Here is a 20,018-nt window from a genome sequence, read left to right as displayed (position 1 = left end):
TGTGTGTGTGGCCCACCATGTACTGTGTGTGTGGCCCACCAGGTGCTGTGTGTGTTAACCTGTGTGTGTGGCCCACCATGTACTGTGTGTGTGGCCCACCAGGTGCTGTGTGTGTTAACCTGTGTGTGTGGCCCACCATGTACTGTGTGTGTTACCCTGTGTGTGTGGCCCACCATGTACTGTGTGTGTGGCCCACCAGGTAGTGTGTGTGTTACCCTGTGTGTGTGGCCCACCAGGTGCTGTGTGTGTTACCCTGTGTGTGTGGCCCACCAGGTGCTGGGTGTGTTACCCTGTGTGTGTGGCCCACCAGGTGCTGTGTGTGTTACCCTGTGTGTGTGGCTCACCATGTGCTGTGTGTGTTACCCTGTGTGTGTGGCCCACCATGTACTGTGTGTGTGGCCCACCATGTACTGTGTGTGTTACCCTGTGTGTGTGGCCCACCATGTACTGTGTGTGTTACCCTGTGTGTGGCTCACCATGTGCTGTGTGTGTTACCCTGTGTGTGTGGCCCACGATGTACTGTGTGTGTGGCCCACCAGGTGCTGTGTGTGTTACCCTGTGTGTGTGGCCCACCATGTACTGTGTGTGTGGCCCACCAGGTGCTGTGTGTGTTACCCTGTGTGTGTGGCCCACCATGTACTGTGTGTGTGGCCCACCAGGTGCTGTGTGTGTTACCCTGTGTGTGTGGCCCACCATGTACTGTGTGTTAACCTGTGTGTGTGGCCCACCAGGTGCAGTCCCAGGTCAGAGGTTCGAAGGACCTGTTTGAGAAGCTGAAGAACGATGTGTGTCAGAAGGTTGACATGCTGGGAGCCTCCCGCTGTAACATGCTGTCTCACTCTCTCTGCACATACCAGGTCTGTCTGTCTCACTCTCTCTGAACATACCAGGTCTGTCTGTCTCACTCTCTCTGAACATACCAGGTCTGTCTGTCTCACTCTCTCTGCACATACCAGGTCTGTCTTTCTCACTCTCTCTGAACATACCAGGTCTGTCTGTCTCACTCTCTCTGCACATACCAGGTCTGTCTGTCTCACTCTCTCTGAACATACCAGGTCTGTCTGTCTCACTCTCTCTGCACATACCAGGTCTGTCTGTCTCACTCTCTCTGAACATACCAGGTCTGTCTGTCTCACTCTCTCTGCACATACCGGGTCTGTCTGTCTCACTCTCTCTGCACATACCGGGTCTGTCTGTCTCACTCTCTCTGCACATACCGGGTCTGTCTGTCTCACTCTCTCTGCACATACCGGGTCTGTCTGTCTCACTCTCTCTGCACATACCAGGTCTGTCTGTCTCACTCTCTCTGAACATACCAGGTCTGTCTGTCTCACTCTCTCTGCACATACCAGGTCTGTCTGTCTCACTCTCTCTGCACATACCAGATCTGTCTGTCTCACTCTCTCTGCACATACCAGGTCTGTCTGTCTCACTCTCTCTGCACATACCAGGTCTGTCTGTCTCACTCTCTCTGAACATACCAGGTCTGTCTGTCTCACTCTCTCTGCACATACCGGGTCTGTCTGTCTCACTCTCTCTGCACATACCGGGTCTGTCTGTCTCACTCTCTCTGCACATACCGGGTCTGTCTGTCTCACTCTCTCTGAACATACCGGGTCTGTCTGTCTCACTCTCTCTGCACATACCAGGTCTGTCTGTCTCACTCTCTCTGCACATACCAGATCTGTCTGTCTCACTCTCTCTGCACATACCAGGTCTGTCTGTCTCACTCTCTCTGCACATACCAGGTCTGTCTGTCTCACTCTCTCTGCACATACCAGGTCTGTCTGTCTCACTGCTGCACATACCAGGTCTGTCTGTCTCACTCTCTCTGCACATACCAGGTCTGTCTGTCTCACTCTCTCTGCACATACCAGGTCTGTCTGTCTCACTCTCTCTGCACATACCAGGTCTGTCTGTCTCACTCTCTCTGCACATACCAGGTCTGTCTGTCTCACTCTCTCTGCACATACCAGGTCTGTCTGTCTCACTCTCTCTGCACATACCAGGTCTGTCTGTCTCACTCTCTCTGCACATACCAGGTCTGTCTGTCTCACTCTCTCTGCACATACCCGGTCGGTCGGTTCTACCAGGTCTGTCTGTCTGTCTGTTCGTTCTACCAGGTCTGTCTGTCTGTCTGTCTGTCTGTCTGTCTGTCTGTCTGTCTGTCTGTCTGTCTGTTCGTTCTACCAGGTCTGTCTGTCTGTCTGTCTGTCTGTCTGTCTGTTCGTTCTACCAGGTCTGTCTGTCTGTTCGTTCGTTCTACCAGGTCTGTCTGTCTGTTCGTTCGTTCTACCAGGTCTGTCTGTCTGTTCGTTCGTTCTACCAGGTCTGTCTGTCTGTCTGTTCGTTCTACCAGGTCTGTCTGTCTGTCTGTTCGTTCTACCAGGTCTATCTGTCTGTCTGTCTGTCTGTCTGTCTGTCTGTTCGTTCTACCAGGTCTGTCTGTCTGTCTGTTCGTTCGTTCTACCAGGTCTGTCTGTCTGTCTGTTCGTTCTACCAGGTCTATCTGTCTGTCTGTCTGTCTGTCTGTTCGTTCGTTCTACCAGGTCTGTCTGTCTGTCTGTTCGTTCTACCAGGTCTATCTGTCTGTCTGTCTGTCTGTCTGTCTGTCTGTTCGTTCTACCAGGTCTGTCTGTCTGTCTGTCGTTGCATAGTAGTGGTCTGTGTGTTAATACAGTCTCTTTCCAGATCACCCTCCTCCAGTTCTGGGAGAGGACCGCCTGTGTGATGAGTGGGATTCATGAGTCTTTTAAAGGCCTTGTCCCCTACCAGTTCACCACTCTCAAGGTACGTGTGGGACGGGTTGTACATTACAAGTGTGTGTGTTTGTTTTGTTTCCATGGCGTTGTAACAATAGATGGTGGTGTGTGTGTGTACATGGGGGGTGTTGTAACCGTAGATGGTGTATGTGTGTGTAGATGGGGTGTGTGTGTGTACATGGGGGGTGTTGTAACCGTAGATGGTGTGTGTGTGTGTGTGTGTAGATGGGGTGTGTGTGTGTAGATGGGGTGTGTTGTAACCGTAGATGGGGTGTGTGTGTGTAGATGGGGTGTGTGTGTTTCGCACCTCAGTGCGTTGTAACCGTAGATGGGGTGTGTGCGTGTAGATGGAGTGTGTGTGTGTGTGTGTGTGTGTAGTTGGGGTGTGTGTGTGTTTCGCACCTCAGTGCGTTGTAACCGTAGATGGGGTGTGTGTGTGTTTTGCACCTCAGTGTGTTGTAACCGTAGTTGGGGTGTGTGTGTTTAGATGGGGGGTGTGTGTGTGTAGATGGGGGGTGTTGTAACCGTAGATGGTGTGTGTGTGTAGATGGGGTGTGTGTGTGTAGATGGGGTGTGTTTGTAACCGTAGATGGTGTGTGTGTGGATGGGGTGTGTGTGTGTAGATGGGGGGTGTTGTAACCGTAGATGGTGTGTGTGTGTAGATGGGGGGTGTGTGTGTAGATGGGGTGTGTTGTAACCGTAGATGGGTGTGTGTGTGTAGATGGGGTGTGTGTGTTTCGCACCTCAGTGCGTTGTAACCGTAGATGGGGTGTGTGCGTGTAGATGGAGTGTGTGTGTGTGTGTGTGTGTGTAGATGGGGTGTGTGTGTGTGTTTCGCACCTCAGTGTGTTGTAACCTTAGATGGGGTGTGTGTGTGTGTAGATGGGGTGTGTGTGTAGATAGGGTGTGTGTAAATGGGGGGTGTGTGTGTAGATGGGGTGTGTGTGTTTCGCACCCCAGTGTGTTGTAACCGTAGATGGGGTGTGTGCGTGTAGATGGAGTGTGTGTGTGTGTGTGTGTGTGTGTGTAGATGGGGTGTGTGTGTGTGTTTCGCACCTCAGTGCGTTGTAACCGTAGATGGGGTGTGTGTGTGTAGATGGGGTGTGTGTGTAGATAGGGTGTGTGTGTGTGTAGATAGGGGTGTGTGTGTGTAGATGGGGTGTGTGTGTGTAGATGGGGTGTGTGTGTGTGTTTCGCACCCCAGTGCGTTGTAACCGTAGATGGGGTGTGTGTGTGTGTTTCGCACCTCAGTGCGTTGTAACCGTAGATGGGGTGTGTGCGTGTAGATGGAGTGTGTGTGTGTGTGTGTGTGTGTGTGTGTAGATGGGGTGTGTGTGTGTGTTTCGCACCTCAGTGCGTTGTAACCGTAGATGGGGTGTGTGTGTGTAGATGGGGTGTGTGTGTGTAGATGGGGTGTGTGTGTAGATGGGGTGTGTGTGTAGATAGGGTGTGTGTGTGTGTAGATGGGGTGTGTGTGTGTGTTTCGCACCCCAGTGCGTTGTAACCGTAGATGGGGTGTGTGTGTAGATGGGGTGTGTGTGTGTAGATGGGGAGTGTGTGTTTAGATGGGGTGTGTGTGTAGATGGGGTGTGTGTGTTTCACACCTCAGTGTGTTGTAACCGTAGATGGGGTGTGTGTGTGTGTAGATGGGGTGTGTGTGTGTAGATGGGTGTGTGTGTGTAGATGGGGTGTGTGTGTGTGTAGATGGGGTGTGTGTGTGTGTGTGTTTGTGTAGATGGGGTGTGTTGTAACCGTAGATGGGGTGTGTTGTAACCGTAGATGGGGTGTGTGTGTGTAGATGGGGTGTGTGTGTGTAGATGGGGTGTGTTTGTGTAGATGGGGTGTGTTTGTGTAGATGGGGTGTGTTGTAACCGTAGATGGGGTGTGTTGTAACCGTAGATGGGGTATGTGTGTGTAGATGGGGTGTGTGTGTGTAGATGGGGTGTGTGTGTGTGTTGTAACCGTAGATGGGTTGTGTGTTGTCAGGACCTCCGGGACCCTCTGGAGCAGCTGACTGATTTAGACCTAACCAACCAGGACCATAACAAAGAGAAGGACATACAGAGTAACAGGTGAGAACATCCTGGTCCCTCTGACAGACCTAACCAACCAGGACCATAACAAAGAGAAGGACATACAGAGTAACAGGTGAGAACATCCTGGTCCCTCTGACAGACCTAACCAACCAGGACCATAACAAAGAGAAGGACATACAGAGTAACAGGTGAGAACATCCTGGTCCCTCTGACAGACCTAACCAACCAGGACCAAAACAAAGAGAAGGACATACAGAGTAACAGGTGAGAACACCCTGGTCCCTCTGACAGACCTAACCAACCAGGACCATAACAAAGAGAAGGACATACAGAGTAACAGGTGAGAACACCCTGGTCCCTCTGACAGACCTAACCAACCAGGACCATAACAAAGAGAAGGACATACAGAGTAACAGGTGAGAACACCCTGGTCCCTCTGACAGACCTAACCAACCAGGACCAAAACAAAGAGAAGGACATACAGAGTAACAGGTGAGAACACCCTGGTCCCTCTGACAGACCTAACCAACCAGGACCAAAACAAAGAGAAGGACATACAGAGTAGCAGGTGAGAACACCCTGGTCCCTCTGACAGACCTAACCAACCAGGACCATAACAAAGAGAAGGACATACAGAGTAACAGGTGAGAACACCCTGGTCCCTCTGACAGACCTAACCAACCAGGACCATAACAAAGAGAAGGACTAAAAGAGTAACAGGTGAGAACATCCTGGTCCCTCTGACAGACCTAACCAACCAGGACCAAAACAAAGAGAAGGACATACAGAGTAACAGGTGAGAACACCCTGGTCACTCTGACAGACCTAACCAACCAGGACCATAACAAAGAGAAGGACATACAGAGTAACAGGTGAGAACACCCTGGTCCCTCTGACAGACCTAACCAACCAGGACCATAACAAAGAGAAGGACATACAGAGTAACAGGTGAGAACATCCTGGTCCCTCTGACAGACCTAACCAACCAGGACCAAAACAAAGAGAAGGACATACAGAGTAACAGGTGAGAACACCCTGGTCCCTCTGACAGACCTAACCAACCAGGACCATAACAAAGAGAAGGACATACAGAGTAACAGGTGAGAACACCCTGGTCCCTCTGACAGACCTAACCAACCAGGACCAAAACAAAGAGAAGGACATACAGAGTAACAGGTGAGAACACCCTGGTCCCTCTGACAGACCTAACCAACCAGGACCAAAACAAAGAGAAGGACATACAGAGTAACAGGTGAGAACACCCTGGTCCCTCTGACATCATCTCATCTCCTGTCCTCCACTCCTCGCTTAGGAGATAGAACTGAGTCAGGGTGGTTAGCTGTTAGAACTGAGTCAGGGTGGATAGCTGTTAGTCCAGAGGTAGAACTGAGTCAGGGTGGATAGCTGTTAGTCCAGAGGTAGAACTGAGTCAGGGTGGATAGCTGTTAGTCCAGAGGTAGAACTGAGTCAGGGTGGATAGCTGTTAGTCCAGAGGTAGAACTGAGTCAGGGTGGATAGCTGTTAGTCCAGAGGTAGAACTGAGTCAGGGTGGATAGCTGTTAGTCCAGAGGTAGAACTGAGTCAGGGTGGATAGCTGTTAGAACTGAGTCAGGGTGGATAGCTGTTAGTCCAGAGATAGAACTGAGTCAGGGTGGTTAGCTGTTAGAACTGAGTCAGGGTGGATAGCTGTTAGTCCAGAGATAGAACTGAGTCAGGGTGGATAGCTGTTAGTCCAGAGGTAGAACTGAGGGTAGAACTTCAGGGTGGATAGCTGTTAGTCCAGAGATAGAACTGAGTCAGGGTGGATAGCTGTTAGTCCAGAGGTAGAACTGAGTCAGGGTGGTTAGCTGTTAGAACTGAGTCAGGGTGGATAGCTGTTAGTCCAGAGATAGAACTGAGTCAGGGTGGATAGCTGTTAGTCCAGAGGTAGAACTGAGTCAGGGTGGATAGCTGTTAGTCCAGAGATAGAACTGAGTCAGGGTGGATAGCTGTTAGTCCAGAGGTAGAACTGAGTCAGGGTGGATAGCTGTTAGTCCAGAGATAGAACTGAGTCAGGGTGGATAGCTGTTAGTCCAGAGATAGAACTGAGTCATGGTGGATAGCTGTTAGTCCAGAGATAGAACTGAGTCAGGGTGGATAGCTGTTAGTCCAGAGATAGAACTGAGTCAGGGTGGATAGCTGTTAGTCCAGAGGTAGAACTGAGTCAGGGTGGATAGCTGTTAGTCCAGAGGTAGAACTGAGTCAGGGTGGATAGCTGTTAGTCCAGAGGTAGAACTGAGTCAGGGTGGATAGCTGTTAGTCCAGAGGTAGAACTGAGTCAGGGTGGATAGCTGTTAGTCCAGAGGTAGAACTGAGTCAGGGTGGATAGCTGTTAGTCCAGAGATAGAACTGAGTCAGGGTGGATAGCTGTTAGTCCAGAGGTAGAACTGAGTCAGGGTGGATAGCTGTTAGTCCAGAGATAGAACTGAGTCAGGGTGGATAGCTGTTAGTCCAGAGATAGAACTGAGTCAGGGTGGATAGCTGTTAGTCCAGAGGTAGAACTGAGTCAGGGTGGATAGCTGTTAGTCCAGAGGTAGAACTGAGTCAGGGTGGATAGCTGTTAGTCCAGAGGTAGAACTGAGTCAGGGTGGATAGCTGTTAGTCCAGAGGTAGAACTGAGTCAGGGTGGATAGCTGTTAGTCCAGAGATAGAACTGAGTCAGGGTGGATAGCTGTTAGTCCAGAGGTAGAACTGAGTCAGGGTGGATAGCTGTTAGTCCAGAGAGTAGAACTGAGTCAGGGTGGATAGCTGTTAGTCCAGAGGTAGAACTGAGTCAGGGTGGATAGCTGTTAGTCCAGAGGTAGAACTGAGTCAGGGTGGATAGCTGTTAGTCCAGAGGTAGAACTGAGTCAGGGTGGATAGCTGTTAGTCCAGAGGTAGAACTGAGTCAGGGTGGCTAGCTGTTAGTTCAGAGATAGAACTGAGTCAGGGTGGATAGCTGTTAGTCCAGAGATAGAACTTGATGATTGAGTTGGAGGCGTGCGTGGCCACGCAGTCGTGGGTGAACAGGGAGTACAGGAGAGGGCTCAGAACGCACCCCTGTCGAGCCCCAGTGTTGAGGATCAGCCGGGTGGAGATGTTGTTACCTACTCTCACCACCTGGGGGCGGCCCGTCAGGAAGTCCAGTACCCAGTTGCACAGGGCGGGGTCGAGTCCCAGGGTCTCGAGCTTGATGACGAGTTTGGAGGGTACTATGGTGTTAAATGCCGAGCTGTAGTCGATGAACAGCATTCTCACATAGGTATTCCTCTTGTCCAGATGGGTTAGGGCAGTGTGCAGTGTGGTTGTGATTGCGTCGTCTGTGGACCTATTGGGGCGGTAAGCAAATTGGAGTAGGTCTAGGGTGTCAGGTAGGGTGGAGGTGATATGGTCCTTGACTAGTCTCTCAAAGCACTTCATGATGACGGAAGTGAGTGCTACGGGGCGGTAGTTGTTTATCTCAGTTACCTTAATTTTCTTGGGAACAGGAACAATGGTGGCCCTCTTGAAACATGTGGGAACAGCAGACTGGGATAAGGATTGATTGAATATGTCCATTAACACACCAGCCAGCTGGCCTGCACATGCTCAGAGGACGCGGCTGGGGATGCCTGCAGCCTTGCAAGGGTTAACACGTTTAATTGTTTTACTCACATCGGCTGCAGTGAAGGAGAGTACGCAGGTTTTGGTAGCGGGCCGTGTCAGTGGCACTGTATTGTCCTCAAAGCGAGCAAAGAAGTTATTTAGTCTGTCTGGGAGCAAGACATCCTGGTCCGCAACGGGGCTGGTTTTCTTTTTGTAATCCGTGATTGACTGTAGACCCTGCCACATACCTCTTGTGTCTGAGCCGTTGAATTGAGATTCTACTTTGTCTCTATACTGACGCTTAGCTTGTTTGATAGCCTTGCAGAGGGAATAGCTGCACTGTTTGTTTTTGGTCATCTTTCCGGTCACCTTGCCCTGTTTAAAAGCAGTGGTTCGCGCTTTCAGTTTTGCGTGAATGCTGCCATCAATCCATGGTTTCTGGTTTAATAGTTGCTATGAGTACGACATCACCAATGCACTTTCTAATGAACTCGCTCACCGAATCAGCGTATTCGTCAATGTTGTTGTTGGACGCACTGACTAGGGTTGCATTGACTAGGGTTGCATTGACTAGGGTTACACTGACTAGGGTTGTATTGACTAGGGTTGCATTGACTAGGGTTACTTTGACTAGGGTTGCATTGACTAGGGTTACACTGACTAGGGTTGCATTGACTAGGGTTACATTGACCAGGGTTACACTGACTAGGGTTGCACTGATTTGAGTTGCATTGACTAGGGTTGCACTGACTAGGGTTGCATTGACTAGGGTTGCACTGACTAGGGTTGCATTGACTAGGGTTACACTGACTAGGGTTGCACTGACTAGGGTTACATTGACTAGGGTTGCATTGACTAGGGTTGCATTGACTAGGGTTGCATTGACTAGGGTTGCATTGACTAGGGTTACATTGACTAGGGTTGCATTGACTAGGGTTGCACTGACTAGGGTTGCATTGACTAGGGTTGCATTGACTAGTGTTGTATTGACTATGGTTGCATTGACTAGGGTGGCACTTACACAGTGCTCTAGGGTTGCACTGACTAGGGTTACACACAGCTCTAGGGTTACACACAGCTCTAGGGTTGTACTGACTAGGGTTACATACAGCTCTAGGGTTACACACAGCTCTAGGGTTGCACTGACTAGGGTTACACACAGCTCTAGGGTTACACACAGCTCTAGGGTTACACTCAGCTCTAGGGTTGCACTGACTAGGGTTGCATTGACTAGAGTTGCACTGACTAGGGTTGCACTGACTAGGGTTGCACTGACTAGGGTTGCATTGACTAGGGTTGCATTGACTAGGGTTACACTGACTAGGGTTACACTGACTAGGGTTACACTGACTAGGGTTGCATTGACTAGGGTTACACTGACTAGGGTTACACTGACTAGGGTTACACTGACTAGGGTTGCATTGACTAGGGTTACACTGACTAGACTAGGGTTACACACAGCTCTAGGGTTGCACTGACTAGGGTTAGACACAGCTCTAGGGTTACACTCAGCTCTAGGGTTGCATTGACTAGAGTTACACTGACTAGGGTTGCACTGACTAGGGTTGCATTGACTAGGGTTGCACTGACTAGGGTTACACTGACTAGGGTTGCACTGACTAGGGTTGCATTGACTAGGGTTGCACTGACTAGGGTTACACTGACTAGGGTTACACTGACTAGGGTTACACTGACTAGGGTTGCATTGACTAGGGTTACACTGACTAGGGTTACACTGACTAGGGTTACACTGACTAGGGTTGCATTGACTAGGGTTACACTGACTAGGGTTACACTGACTAGGGTTACACTGACTAGGGTTACACTGACTAGGGTTGCATTGACTAGGGTGACACACAGCTCTAGGGTTGCACTGACTAGGGTTGCATTGACTAGGGTGACACACAGCTCTAGGGTTGCATTGACTAGGGTTGCACTGACTAGGGTTGCATTGACTAGGGTGACACACAGCTCTAGGGTTGCATTGACTAGGGTTACATTGACCAGGGTTACACTGACTAGGGTTGCACTGACTAGGGTTACATTGACCAGGGTTACACTGACTAGGGTTGCACTGACTAGGGTTGCATTGACTAGGGTTGCACTGACTAGGGTTGCATTGACTAGGGTGGCACTGACTAGGGTGGCACTGACTAGGGTGGCACTGACTAGGGTGGCACTGACTAGGGTGGCACTGACTAGTGTTGCACTGACTAGGGTTGCACTGACTAGGGTTGCATTGACTAGGGTTGCATTGACTAGGGTTGCATTGACTAGGGTTGCACTGACTAGGGTTGCATTGACTAGGGTTGCATTGACTAGGGTTGTATTGACTATGGTTGCATTGACTAGGGTGGCACTTACACAGTGCTCTAGGGTTACACACAGCTCTAGGGTTACACACAGCTCTAGGGTTGCACTGACTAGGGTTACACACAGCTCTAGGGTTACACACAGCTCTAGGGTTACACACAGCTCTAGGGTTGTACTGACTAGGGTTACACACAGCTCTAGAGTTACACACAGTTCTAGGGTTACACACAGCTCTAGGGTTACACACAGCTCTAGGGTTACACTCAGCTCTAGGGTTACACACAGCTCTAGGGTTACATACAGCTCTTGGGTTACACACAGCTCTAGGGTTACACACAGCTCTAGGGTTACACACAGCTCTAGGGTTACACACAGCTCTAGGGTTACACACAGCTCTAGGGTTACACACAGCTCTTGGGTTACACACAGCTCTTGGGTTGCACACAGCTATTGGGTTACACACAGCTCTAGGGTTACACACAGCTCTAGGGTTACACTGACTAGGGTTGCATTGACTAGAGTTGCACTGACTAGGGTTGCACTGACTAGGGTTGCATTGACTAGGGTTGCATTGACTAGGGTTACACTGACTAGGGTTACACTGACTAGGGTTACACTGACTAGGGTTGCATTGACTAGGGTTACACTGACTAGGGTTACACTGACTAGGGTTACACTGACTAGGGTTGCATTGACTAGGGTTACACTGACTAGACTAGGGTTACACACAGCTCTAGGGTTGCACTGACTAGGGTTACACACAGCTCTAGGGTTACACTCAGCTCTAGGGTTGCATTGACTAGAGTTACACTGACTAGGGTTGCACTGACTAGGGTTGCATTGACTAGGGTTACACTGACTAGGGTTGCATTGACTAGGGTTACACTGACTAGGGTTACACTGACTAGGGTTACACTGACTAGGGTTGCATTGACTAGGGTTACACTGACTAGGGTTACACTGACTAGGGTTACACTGACTAGGGTTGCATTGACTAGGGTGACACACAGCTCTAGGGTTGCACTGACTAGGGTTGCATTGACTAGGGTGACACACAGCTCTAGGGTTGCATTGACTAGGGTTGCACTGACTAGGGTTACACTGACTAGGGTTACACTGACTAGGGTTACACTGACTAGGGTTGCATTGACTAGGGTTACACTGACTAGGGTTACACTGACTAGGGTTACACTGACTAGGGTTACACTGACTAGGGTTACACTGACTAGGGTTGCACTGACTAGGGTTGCACTGACTAGGGTTACACTGACTAGGGTTACACTGACTAGGGTTACACTGACTAGGGTTGCATTGACTAGGGTTACACTGACTAGGGTTACACTGACTAGGGTTACACTGACTAGGGTTGCACTGACTAGGGTTGCACTGACTAGGGTTGCATTGACTAGGGTTGCACTGACTAGGGTTGCATTGACTAGGGTTGCATTGACTAGGGTTGCATTGACTAGGGTGGCACTGACTAGGGTTGCACTGACTAGGGTGGCACTGACTAGGGTGGCACTGACTAGGGTGGCACTGACTAGGGTGGCACTGACTAGGGTTGCACTGACTAGGGTTGCACTGACTAGGGTTGCATTGACTAGGGTTGCATTGACTAGGGTTGCATTGACTAGGGTTGCACTGACTAGGGTTACATTGACTAGGGTTGCATTGACTAGGGTTGTATTGACTATGGTTGCATTGACTAGGGTGGCGCTTACACAGTGCTCTAGGGTTACACACAGCTCTAGGGTTACACACAGCTCTAGGGTTGCACTGACTAGGGTTACACACAGCTCTAGGGTTACACACAGCTCTAGGGTTACACACAGCTCTAGGGTTGTACTGACTAGGGTTACACACAGCTCTAGGGTTACACACAGTTCTAGGGTTACACACAGCTCTAGGGTTACACACAGCTCTAGGGTTACACACAGCTCTTGGGTTACACACAGCTCTTGGGTTGCACACAGCTATTGGGTTACACACAGCTCTAGGGTTACACACAGCTCTAGGGTTCCACTAGAGCTGCAGGGTAGCCTAATGGTTAGAGCGTTGGACTAGTAACCGGAAGGTTGCGATTTCAAACCCCCGAGCTGACAAGGTACAAATCTGTCGTTCTGCCCCTGAACAGGCAGTTAACCCACTGTTCCTAGGCTGTCATTGAAAATAAGAATTTGTTCTTAACTGACTTGCCTGGTTAAATAAAGGTAAAAAAAAAAAAAATTTGTCTTTCTAATGTGTCAAGTAATTATCTTTTTTGTTTTCTCATGATTTGGTTGGGTCTAATTGTGTTGCTGTTTGGGTTGTACGTTTTGGGGAATATTCAGAGGTGGAAACTTTCCGTGGGAAGATATGGGAAATCATAGTAATACCATTTCAATGTAGATGTTTTTTGCATTGGATATATTTACCATATCATATAGAGACAAACTTATTACCTTATCATAAGTAGACATAATTGCAAATTATTAAATCTTTCCAATAAAAAAACCCCCAAAACTATTTAGTTATGAATTGAACATTAATTCAATTAGTTGACTCTTCAGATGGGAGGATTTCACTGAATAACAAAAGAACGGGAATATTGAATGATCCATCACATCTCCCAAAAACATTTTCAACATACATCTGTAAAATGATAGTCTAGAAACTAAAGCTTTGGTTGTCTTTCTCTCAGGCTTCCATGTCTTCTCCCTGGACCTCCTCAATGTCCACCTCTTGAACATCAGATTGAGGCCTCATCTTCACTGTCACTTTCCAACCTTGTTGAGGATGGCTAGTTGTCAGGCTCTAAAAGCCTGAAATTTGCCCGGCTGGCCACCAATTTTTCAACCCTTGTATTGGTCAGCCTGTTGCATGCTTTGGTGTGTGTGTTCCCAAACAAGGACATGTTGTGCTCTGAGGCGGCTGATGTTGGTGGGATTTGGAGGATGATGGAGGCAACAGGGGAAAGAGCCTCAGATCCACAAAGTCCCTTCCACCAGGTGGCTGATGAGATATCCGCGACTGCCATATTGCATCTCCATCCCAAAGCCCTTGCTTGGTTGTGTACTTCGCAAGACTGCCAAGAACCTTGCCCTCATCCAGGCCAAGGTGGCGAGACACAGTAGTCACACCAGGCCTTGTTGATATCTGCACCAGACAGGATGCTCTTGCCAAGATACTTGGGATCCAACATGTACGCTGCGGCGTGTACGGGCTTCAGGCAGAAGTCTTCACGCTTTTTGGTGCATTTCAGAACTGCAGTTTCCTCTGCTTGGAGCAACAGTGAAGTGGGCAGGGCAGTATGGATTTCTTCTCTTACATCTGCAAGCGGAGTCTGAACATCAGACAGGATGGCATTGTCTCCCTCAATCCGTGCAATGGCTACTGCTATAGGTTTCAGGAGTTTCAGGCTGCTTACCACTCTCTCCCAAAATACATCATCCAGGAGGATCCTCTTGATGGGGCTGTCCATCTCGGCAGACTGGGATATGGCCATTTCTTGGAGAGACTACTTCCCCTCCAGGAGACTGTCAAACATGATGATGACAACACCACCCCAGCGGGTGTTGCAGGGCAGCTTCAATGTGGTACTCTTATTCCTAACACTTTGCTTGGTGCGGTAGATTGCTGCTATAACTTGATGACCCTTGTATGTAGACTGTGTGTGCTGTTTATACATTTACAAAAAATATAAACACAACATGATTTTACTGAGGTACATTCAATGTAAATAAATCCATTGGGCCCTAATCTATGGATTTCACATGACTGGGAATACAGACATGCATCTGTTGGTCACAGATGGGAGTTTTTAAAGTAGGGGTATGGATCAGAAAACCAGTCAGTATCTGGTGTGACCATCATTTGCCTCATGCAGCGCGACGTCTCCTTCTCATAGTTGATTCTGGCCTGTGGAATGTTGTCCCACTCCTCTTCAATGGCTGTGCGAAGTTGCTGGATATTGGCGGGAACTGTAACATTCTGTCGTTCACGTCGATCCAGAGCATCCCCAACATGCTCAATGGATGACATGTCTGGTGAGTTTGCAGGCCATGGAATAACTGGGACATTTTCAGCTTCCAGGAGGTGTATAGATCCTTGCGACACAGGACTGTGTATTATCATGCTGAAACATGAGGTGATGGTGGCGGAGGAATGGCACGACAATGGGACTGTGTATTATCATGCTGAAACATGAGGTGATGGTGGCGGAGGAATGGCACGACAATGGGACTGTGGGTTATCATGCTGAAACATGAGGTGATGGTGGCGGAGGAATGGCACGACAATGGGACTGTGGGTTATCATGCTGATCATGCTGAAACATGAGGTGATGGTGGCGGAGGAATGGCACATGACACAATGGGACTGTGTATTATCATGCTGAAACATGAGGTGATGGTGGCGGAGGAATGGCACGACAATGGGACTGTGGGTTATCATGCTGAAACATGAGGTGATGGTGGCGGAGGAATGGCACGACAATGGGACTGTGGGTTATCATGCTGAAACATGAGGTGATGGTGGCGGAGGAATGGCACGACAATGGGACTGTGGGTTATCATGCTGAAACATGAGGTGATGGTGGCGGAGGAATGGCACGACAATGGGACTGTGTATTATCATGCTGAAACATGAGGTGATGGTGGCGGAGGAATGGCACGACAATGGGACTGTGGGTTATCATGCTGAAACATGAGGTGATGGTGGCGGAGGAATGGCACGACAATGGGACTGTGGGTTATCATGCTGAAACATGAGGTGATGGTGGCGGAGGAATGGCACGACAATGGGACTCAGGATCTTGTCACGGTATCTCTGTGCATTCAAATTGCCACTGATAAAATTCAATTGTGTTCATGTCCGTAACTTATGCCGGCCAAAACCATAACCCCAAGTTCTCTGAAACAATGTTGAGACGTTTATGGTAGAGAAATGAACATTCAATCAGTGGACATTCCTGCTGTCAGCATGCCAGTTGCACACTCCCTAAAAAATGTTGACATCTGTGGCATTGTGTTGTGAAAAAAACGCACATTTTAGAGTGGCCTTTTATGGTCCCCAGCACAAGTAGCATCTGTGTAATGATCAGGCTTTTTAATCAGCTTCTTGATATGCCACACCTGTCAGATGGATAGATTGGCAAAGGAGAAATGCTCACAATCAGGGATGTCAACGAATTTGTGCATAAAATTGGACAGAAGGAAGCTTTTTGTGCACATGGAACATTTGCGGGATCTTTTATTTCAGCTCATGAAACATGGGGCCAATTTATTTTTGTTCAGTATTTTTTTGTTCAGTGTGGTTCTGTCCTTGAGCTCTTCTTGTTTATTAATGTTCTTATGTCATGTTTTGTGTGGACCCAAGGAAGAGTACCTGCTGCTTTCACAACAGCTAATGGGGATCCTAATAAAATAACAAAAATATCCTTTCTCTCCTTTCAGTCTGGTCTCTCTGGATGAAGAGAAGCCATCAGAATCAGCCTCTGGTACGTACTGACCCCTGATGACAACTACTGACCCCTACTGGGTTAGTTATGCTGTAACATTACATTATATACTGACCCCTACTGGGTTAGTTATGCTATAACAATACATTTATATACTGACCCCTACTGGGATAGATATACTATAACATTACATTATATACTGACCCCTACTGACCCCTACTGGGTTAGTTATGCAGTAACATTACATTTATATACTGACCCCTACTGGGCTAGATATACTATAACATTACATTATATACTGACCCCTACAGGGCTAGATATGCTATAACATTACATTATATACTGACCCCTACAGGGCTAGATATGCTATAACATTACATTATATACTGACCCCTACAGGGCTAGATATGCTATAACATTACATTATATACTGACCCCTACTGGGCTAGATATGCTATAACATTACATTATATACTGACCCCCTACTGGGTTATATATACTATAACATAACATTACATTATATACTGACCCCTACTGGGCTAGATATGCTATAACATTACATTATATACTGACCCCGACTGACCCCTACTGGGTTATATATACTATAACATTACATTATATACTGACCCCTACTGGGTTAGATATACTATAACATTACATTATATACTGACCCATACTGGGCTAGATATGCTATAACATTACATTGTATACTGACCCCGACTGACCCCTACTGGGTTAGATATACTATAACATTACATTATATACTGACCCCTACTGGGTTAGATATACTATAACATGACATTATATACTAACCCCTACTGACCCCTACTGGGCTAGATGTGCTATAACATTACATTATATACTGACCCCTACTGACCCCTACTGGGCTAGATGTGCTATAACATTACATTATATACTGACCCCTACTGGGCTAGATGTGCTATAACATTACATTATATACTGACCCCTACTGGGCTAGATATACTATAACATTACATTATACACTGACCCCTACTGGGCTAGATGTGCTATAACATTACATTATATACTGACCCCTACTGGGCTAGATGTGCTATAACATTACATTATATACTGACCCCTACTGACCCCTACTGGGCTAGATGTGCTATAACATTACATTATATACTGACCCCTGACCCCTACTGGGCTAGATGTGCTATAACATTACATTATATACTGACCCCTACTGGGCTAGATGTGCTATAACATTACATTATATTCTGACCCCTACTGGGCTAGATATACTATAACATTACATTATACACTGACCCCTACTGACCCCTACTGGGCTAGATGTGCTATAACATGTTTAGTGGACTGGAATGACATGATGTACTTGATGTGGTTTCCTTTACAGGCCCCTTCCATGCTGCTGATGGACAGAGCCACACCAGTGAAAGCTCTCTGTGTGCTAGTCTGGACTCTGGTACGTGTGTGTATGTTCGTGTACATGCGTGTTGTGATTCTTTGTCATTGTTCTGTGCAGAACCTCGTCCTTATTCACTTATATTTTGATAATTGTAATTGTAAAAGGTATCTAAGTGTTGAGGTTTTTCCACACACCAGGGGTCTCCAGCAGGCTAGGGTTAAGGGTTAGGGTTAGGCGTTAGTGGTTAAGGGTTAGGGGTTAGGGTAAGGGTTAGGGTTAGCTACCAGCCCACCTATGAGTAGCTAGCCAAACTACTGTGTGGAGCATGTCTGTCTGTCTGTCTGTCTGTCTGTCTGTCTGTCTGTCTGTCTGTCTGTCTGTCAGTGTGGAGCGTGTCTGTCTGTCTGTATGTGTGGAGCGTGTCTGTCTATCTGTCTGTCTGTCTGTCTATCTGTCTGTCTGTCTGTGCGGAGCGTGTCTGTCTGTCTGTCTGCGTGGAGCGTGTGTCTGTCTGTCTGTCTGTCTGCGCGGAGCGTGTCTGTCTGTCTGTCTGCGTGGAGCGTGTCTATCTGTCTGTCTGTCTGTCTGCGCGGAGCGTGTCTGTCTGTCTGTCTGCGTGGAGCGTGTCTGTCTGTCTGTCTGTCTGCGTGGAGCGTGTCTGTCTGTCTGTCTGTCTGCGTGGAGCGTGTCTGTCTGTCTGTCTGTCTGCGTGGAGCGTGTCTGTCTGTCTGTCTGTGTGGAGCGTGTCTGTCTGTCTGTCTGTCTGTCTGTCTGTCTGTTTATCTGTCTGTCTGTCTGTCTGTCTGTCTGTCTGCGTGGAGCGTGTCTGTCTATCTGTCTGTCTGTATGTGTGGAGCGTGTCTGTCTATCTGTCTGTCTGTCTGCGTGGAGCGTGTCTGTCTGTCTATCTGTCTGTCTGTATGTGTGGAGCGTGTCTGTCTATCTGTCTGTCTGTCTGCGTGGAGCGTGTCTGTCTGTGTCTGCGTGGAGCGTGTTTGTCTATCACTCCATGTGTAGTCAGTTGATGTCATAACCATCTTGTGGGTTGACAGAAATACTTTCCCCAAAACCTTCTCAGTTAAATGTTAACTATAAAGTAGTTTTACCTGGCAGAAGTAGATCACGAGGAAGTAGATCACGAGGAAGTAGATCATTTGTATCTAGTATTTTTTATTTCCAAACTTTTCCATGAAATGAGCAGCAGCAGATGAGCAATTAAAGGGCCAGATGCACAATTAAAGGGCCAGATGCACAATTAAAGGGCCAGATGCACAATTAAAGGGCCAGATGCACAATTAAAGGGCCAGATGCACAATTAAAGGGCCAGATAAGCAATTAAAAGGCAAGATAAGCAATTAAAGGGCCAACAGATGCGGAATTAAAGGGCCACCAGATGCACAATTAAAGGGCCACCAGATGCACAATTAAAGGGCCACCAGATGCACAATTACAGGGCCACCAGATGCACAATTACAGGGCAAGATAAGCAATTAAAGGGCCAGATGAGCAATTAAAGGGCCAGATTAGCAAATTAAAGGGCAGGATGAGCAAATTAAAGGGCCAGATGAGCAAATTAAAGGGCCAGATGAGCAAATTAAAGGGCCAGATGAGCAATTAAAGGGCCAGATGAGCAATTAAAGGGCCAGATAAGCAATTAAAGGGCCAGATGAGCAATTAAAGGACAAGATGAGCAATTAAAGGGCCACCAGATGAGCAATTAAAGGGCCAGATGAGCAATTAAAGGGCCAGATGAGCAATTAAAGGGCCAGATGCACAATTAAAGGGCCAGATGCACAATTAAAGGGCCAGATGCACAATTAAAGGGCCAGATGCACAATTAAAGGGCCAGATGCACAATTAAAGGGCCAGATGCACAATTAAAGGGCCAGATGAACAATTAAAGGGCCAGATGCACAATTAAAGGGCCAGATAAGCAATTAAAGGGCCACCAGATGCACAATTAAAGGGCCAGATGAGCAATTAAAGGGCCAGATGAGCAATTAAAGGGCCAGATGAGCAATTAAAGGGCCACCAGATAAGCAATTAAAGGGCCAGATAAACAATTAAAGGGCCACCAGATGCACAATTATAGGACCAGATAAGCAATTAAAGGGCAAGATAAGCAATTAATGGGCCACCAGATGCACAATTAAAGGGCCAGATAAGTAATTAAAGGGCCACCAGATGCACAATTAAAGGGCCAGATAAGCAATTAAAGGGCAAGATAAGCAATTAAAGGGCAAGATAAGCAATTAAAGGGTCCTTAGTGCACCAGGGAAGAGATGACAACATAGTGTACTAGAGGAAGTAGTGCACTAAGGACCAGGGAAGAGTTGACGACAGTGCACTACTTCCTCTCTAAGGACCAGGGGGAGAGTTGACAACATAGTGCATTACTTCCTCTAGGACACTAAGGACCAGGGAAGAGTTGACAACATAGTGCCCTACTTCCTCTCTAAGGACCAGGGGAAGAGTTG

The 20,018-nt window shown here is 47.9% G+C and overlaps 1 protein-coding gene across 4 annotated transcripts in view; it reads left to right on the top strand.

Moving 5' to 3' along the window:
- The window catches only part of ical1 (islet cell autoantigen 1-like), a 67,973-nt gene that overhangs the window by 25,193 nt on the left and 22,762 nt on the right, over positions 1-20,018 (top strand). For all 4 annotated transcript variants that reach the window (XR_010455320.1, XM_064964074.1, XM_064964072.1 and 1 more), the window contains 5 exons: positions 732-857; positions 2,692-2,790; positions 4,749-4,834; positions 16,147-16,190; positions 17,530-17,598. Coding sequence is in view for 3 of the 4 variants with exons in the window: in XM_064964074.1 (XP_064820146.1) it covers positions 732-857; positions 2,692-2,790; positions 4,749-4,834; positions 16,147-16,190; positions 17,530-17,598 (424 nt within the window). In the remaining variant the exon portion in view is untranslated. The remainder of the gene's footprint in view (positions 1-731; positions 858-2,691; positions 2,791-4,748; positions 4,835-16,146; positions 16,191-17,529; positions 17,599-20,018) is intronic.

The sequence above is a fragment of the Oncorhynchus masou genome, unplaced genomic scaffold (assembly GCF_036934945.1).
Source record: "Oncorhynchus masou masou isolate Uvic2021 unplaced genomic scaffold, UVic_Omas_1.1 unplaced_scaffold_903, whole genome shotgun sequence".
NCBI lineage: Eukaryota > Metazoa > Chordata > Actinopteri > Salmoniformes > Salmonidae > Oncorhynchus > Oncorhynchus masou.
This window is presented reverse-complemented; position numbering and strand designations above follow the sequence as displayed.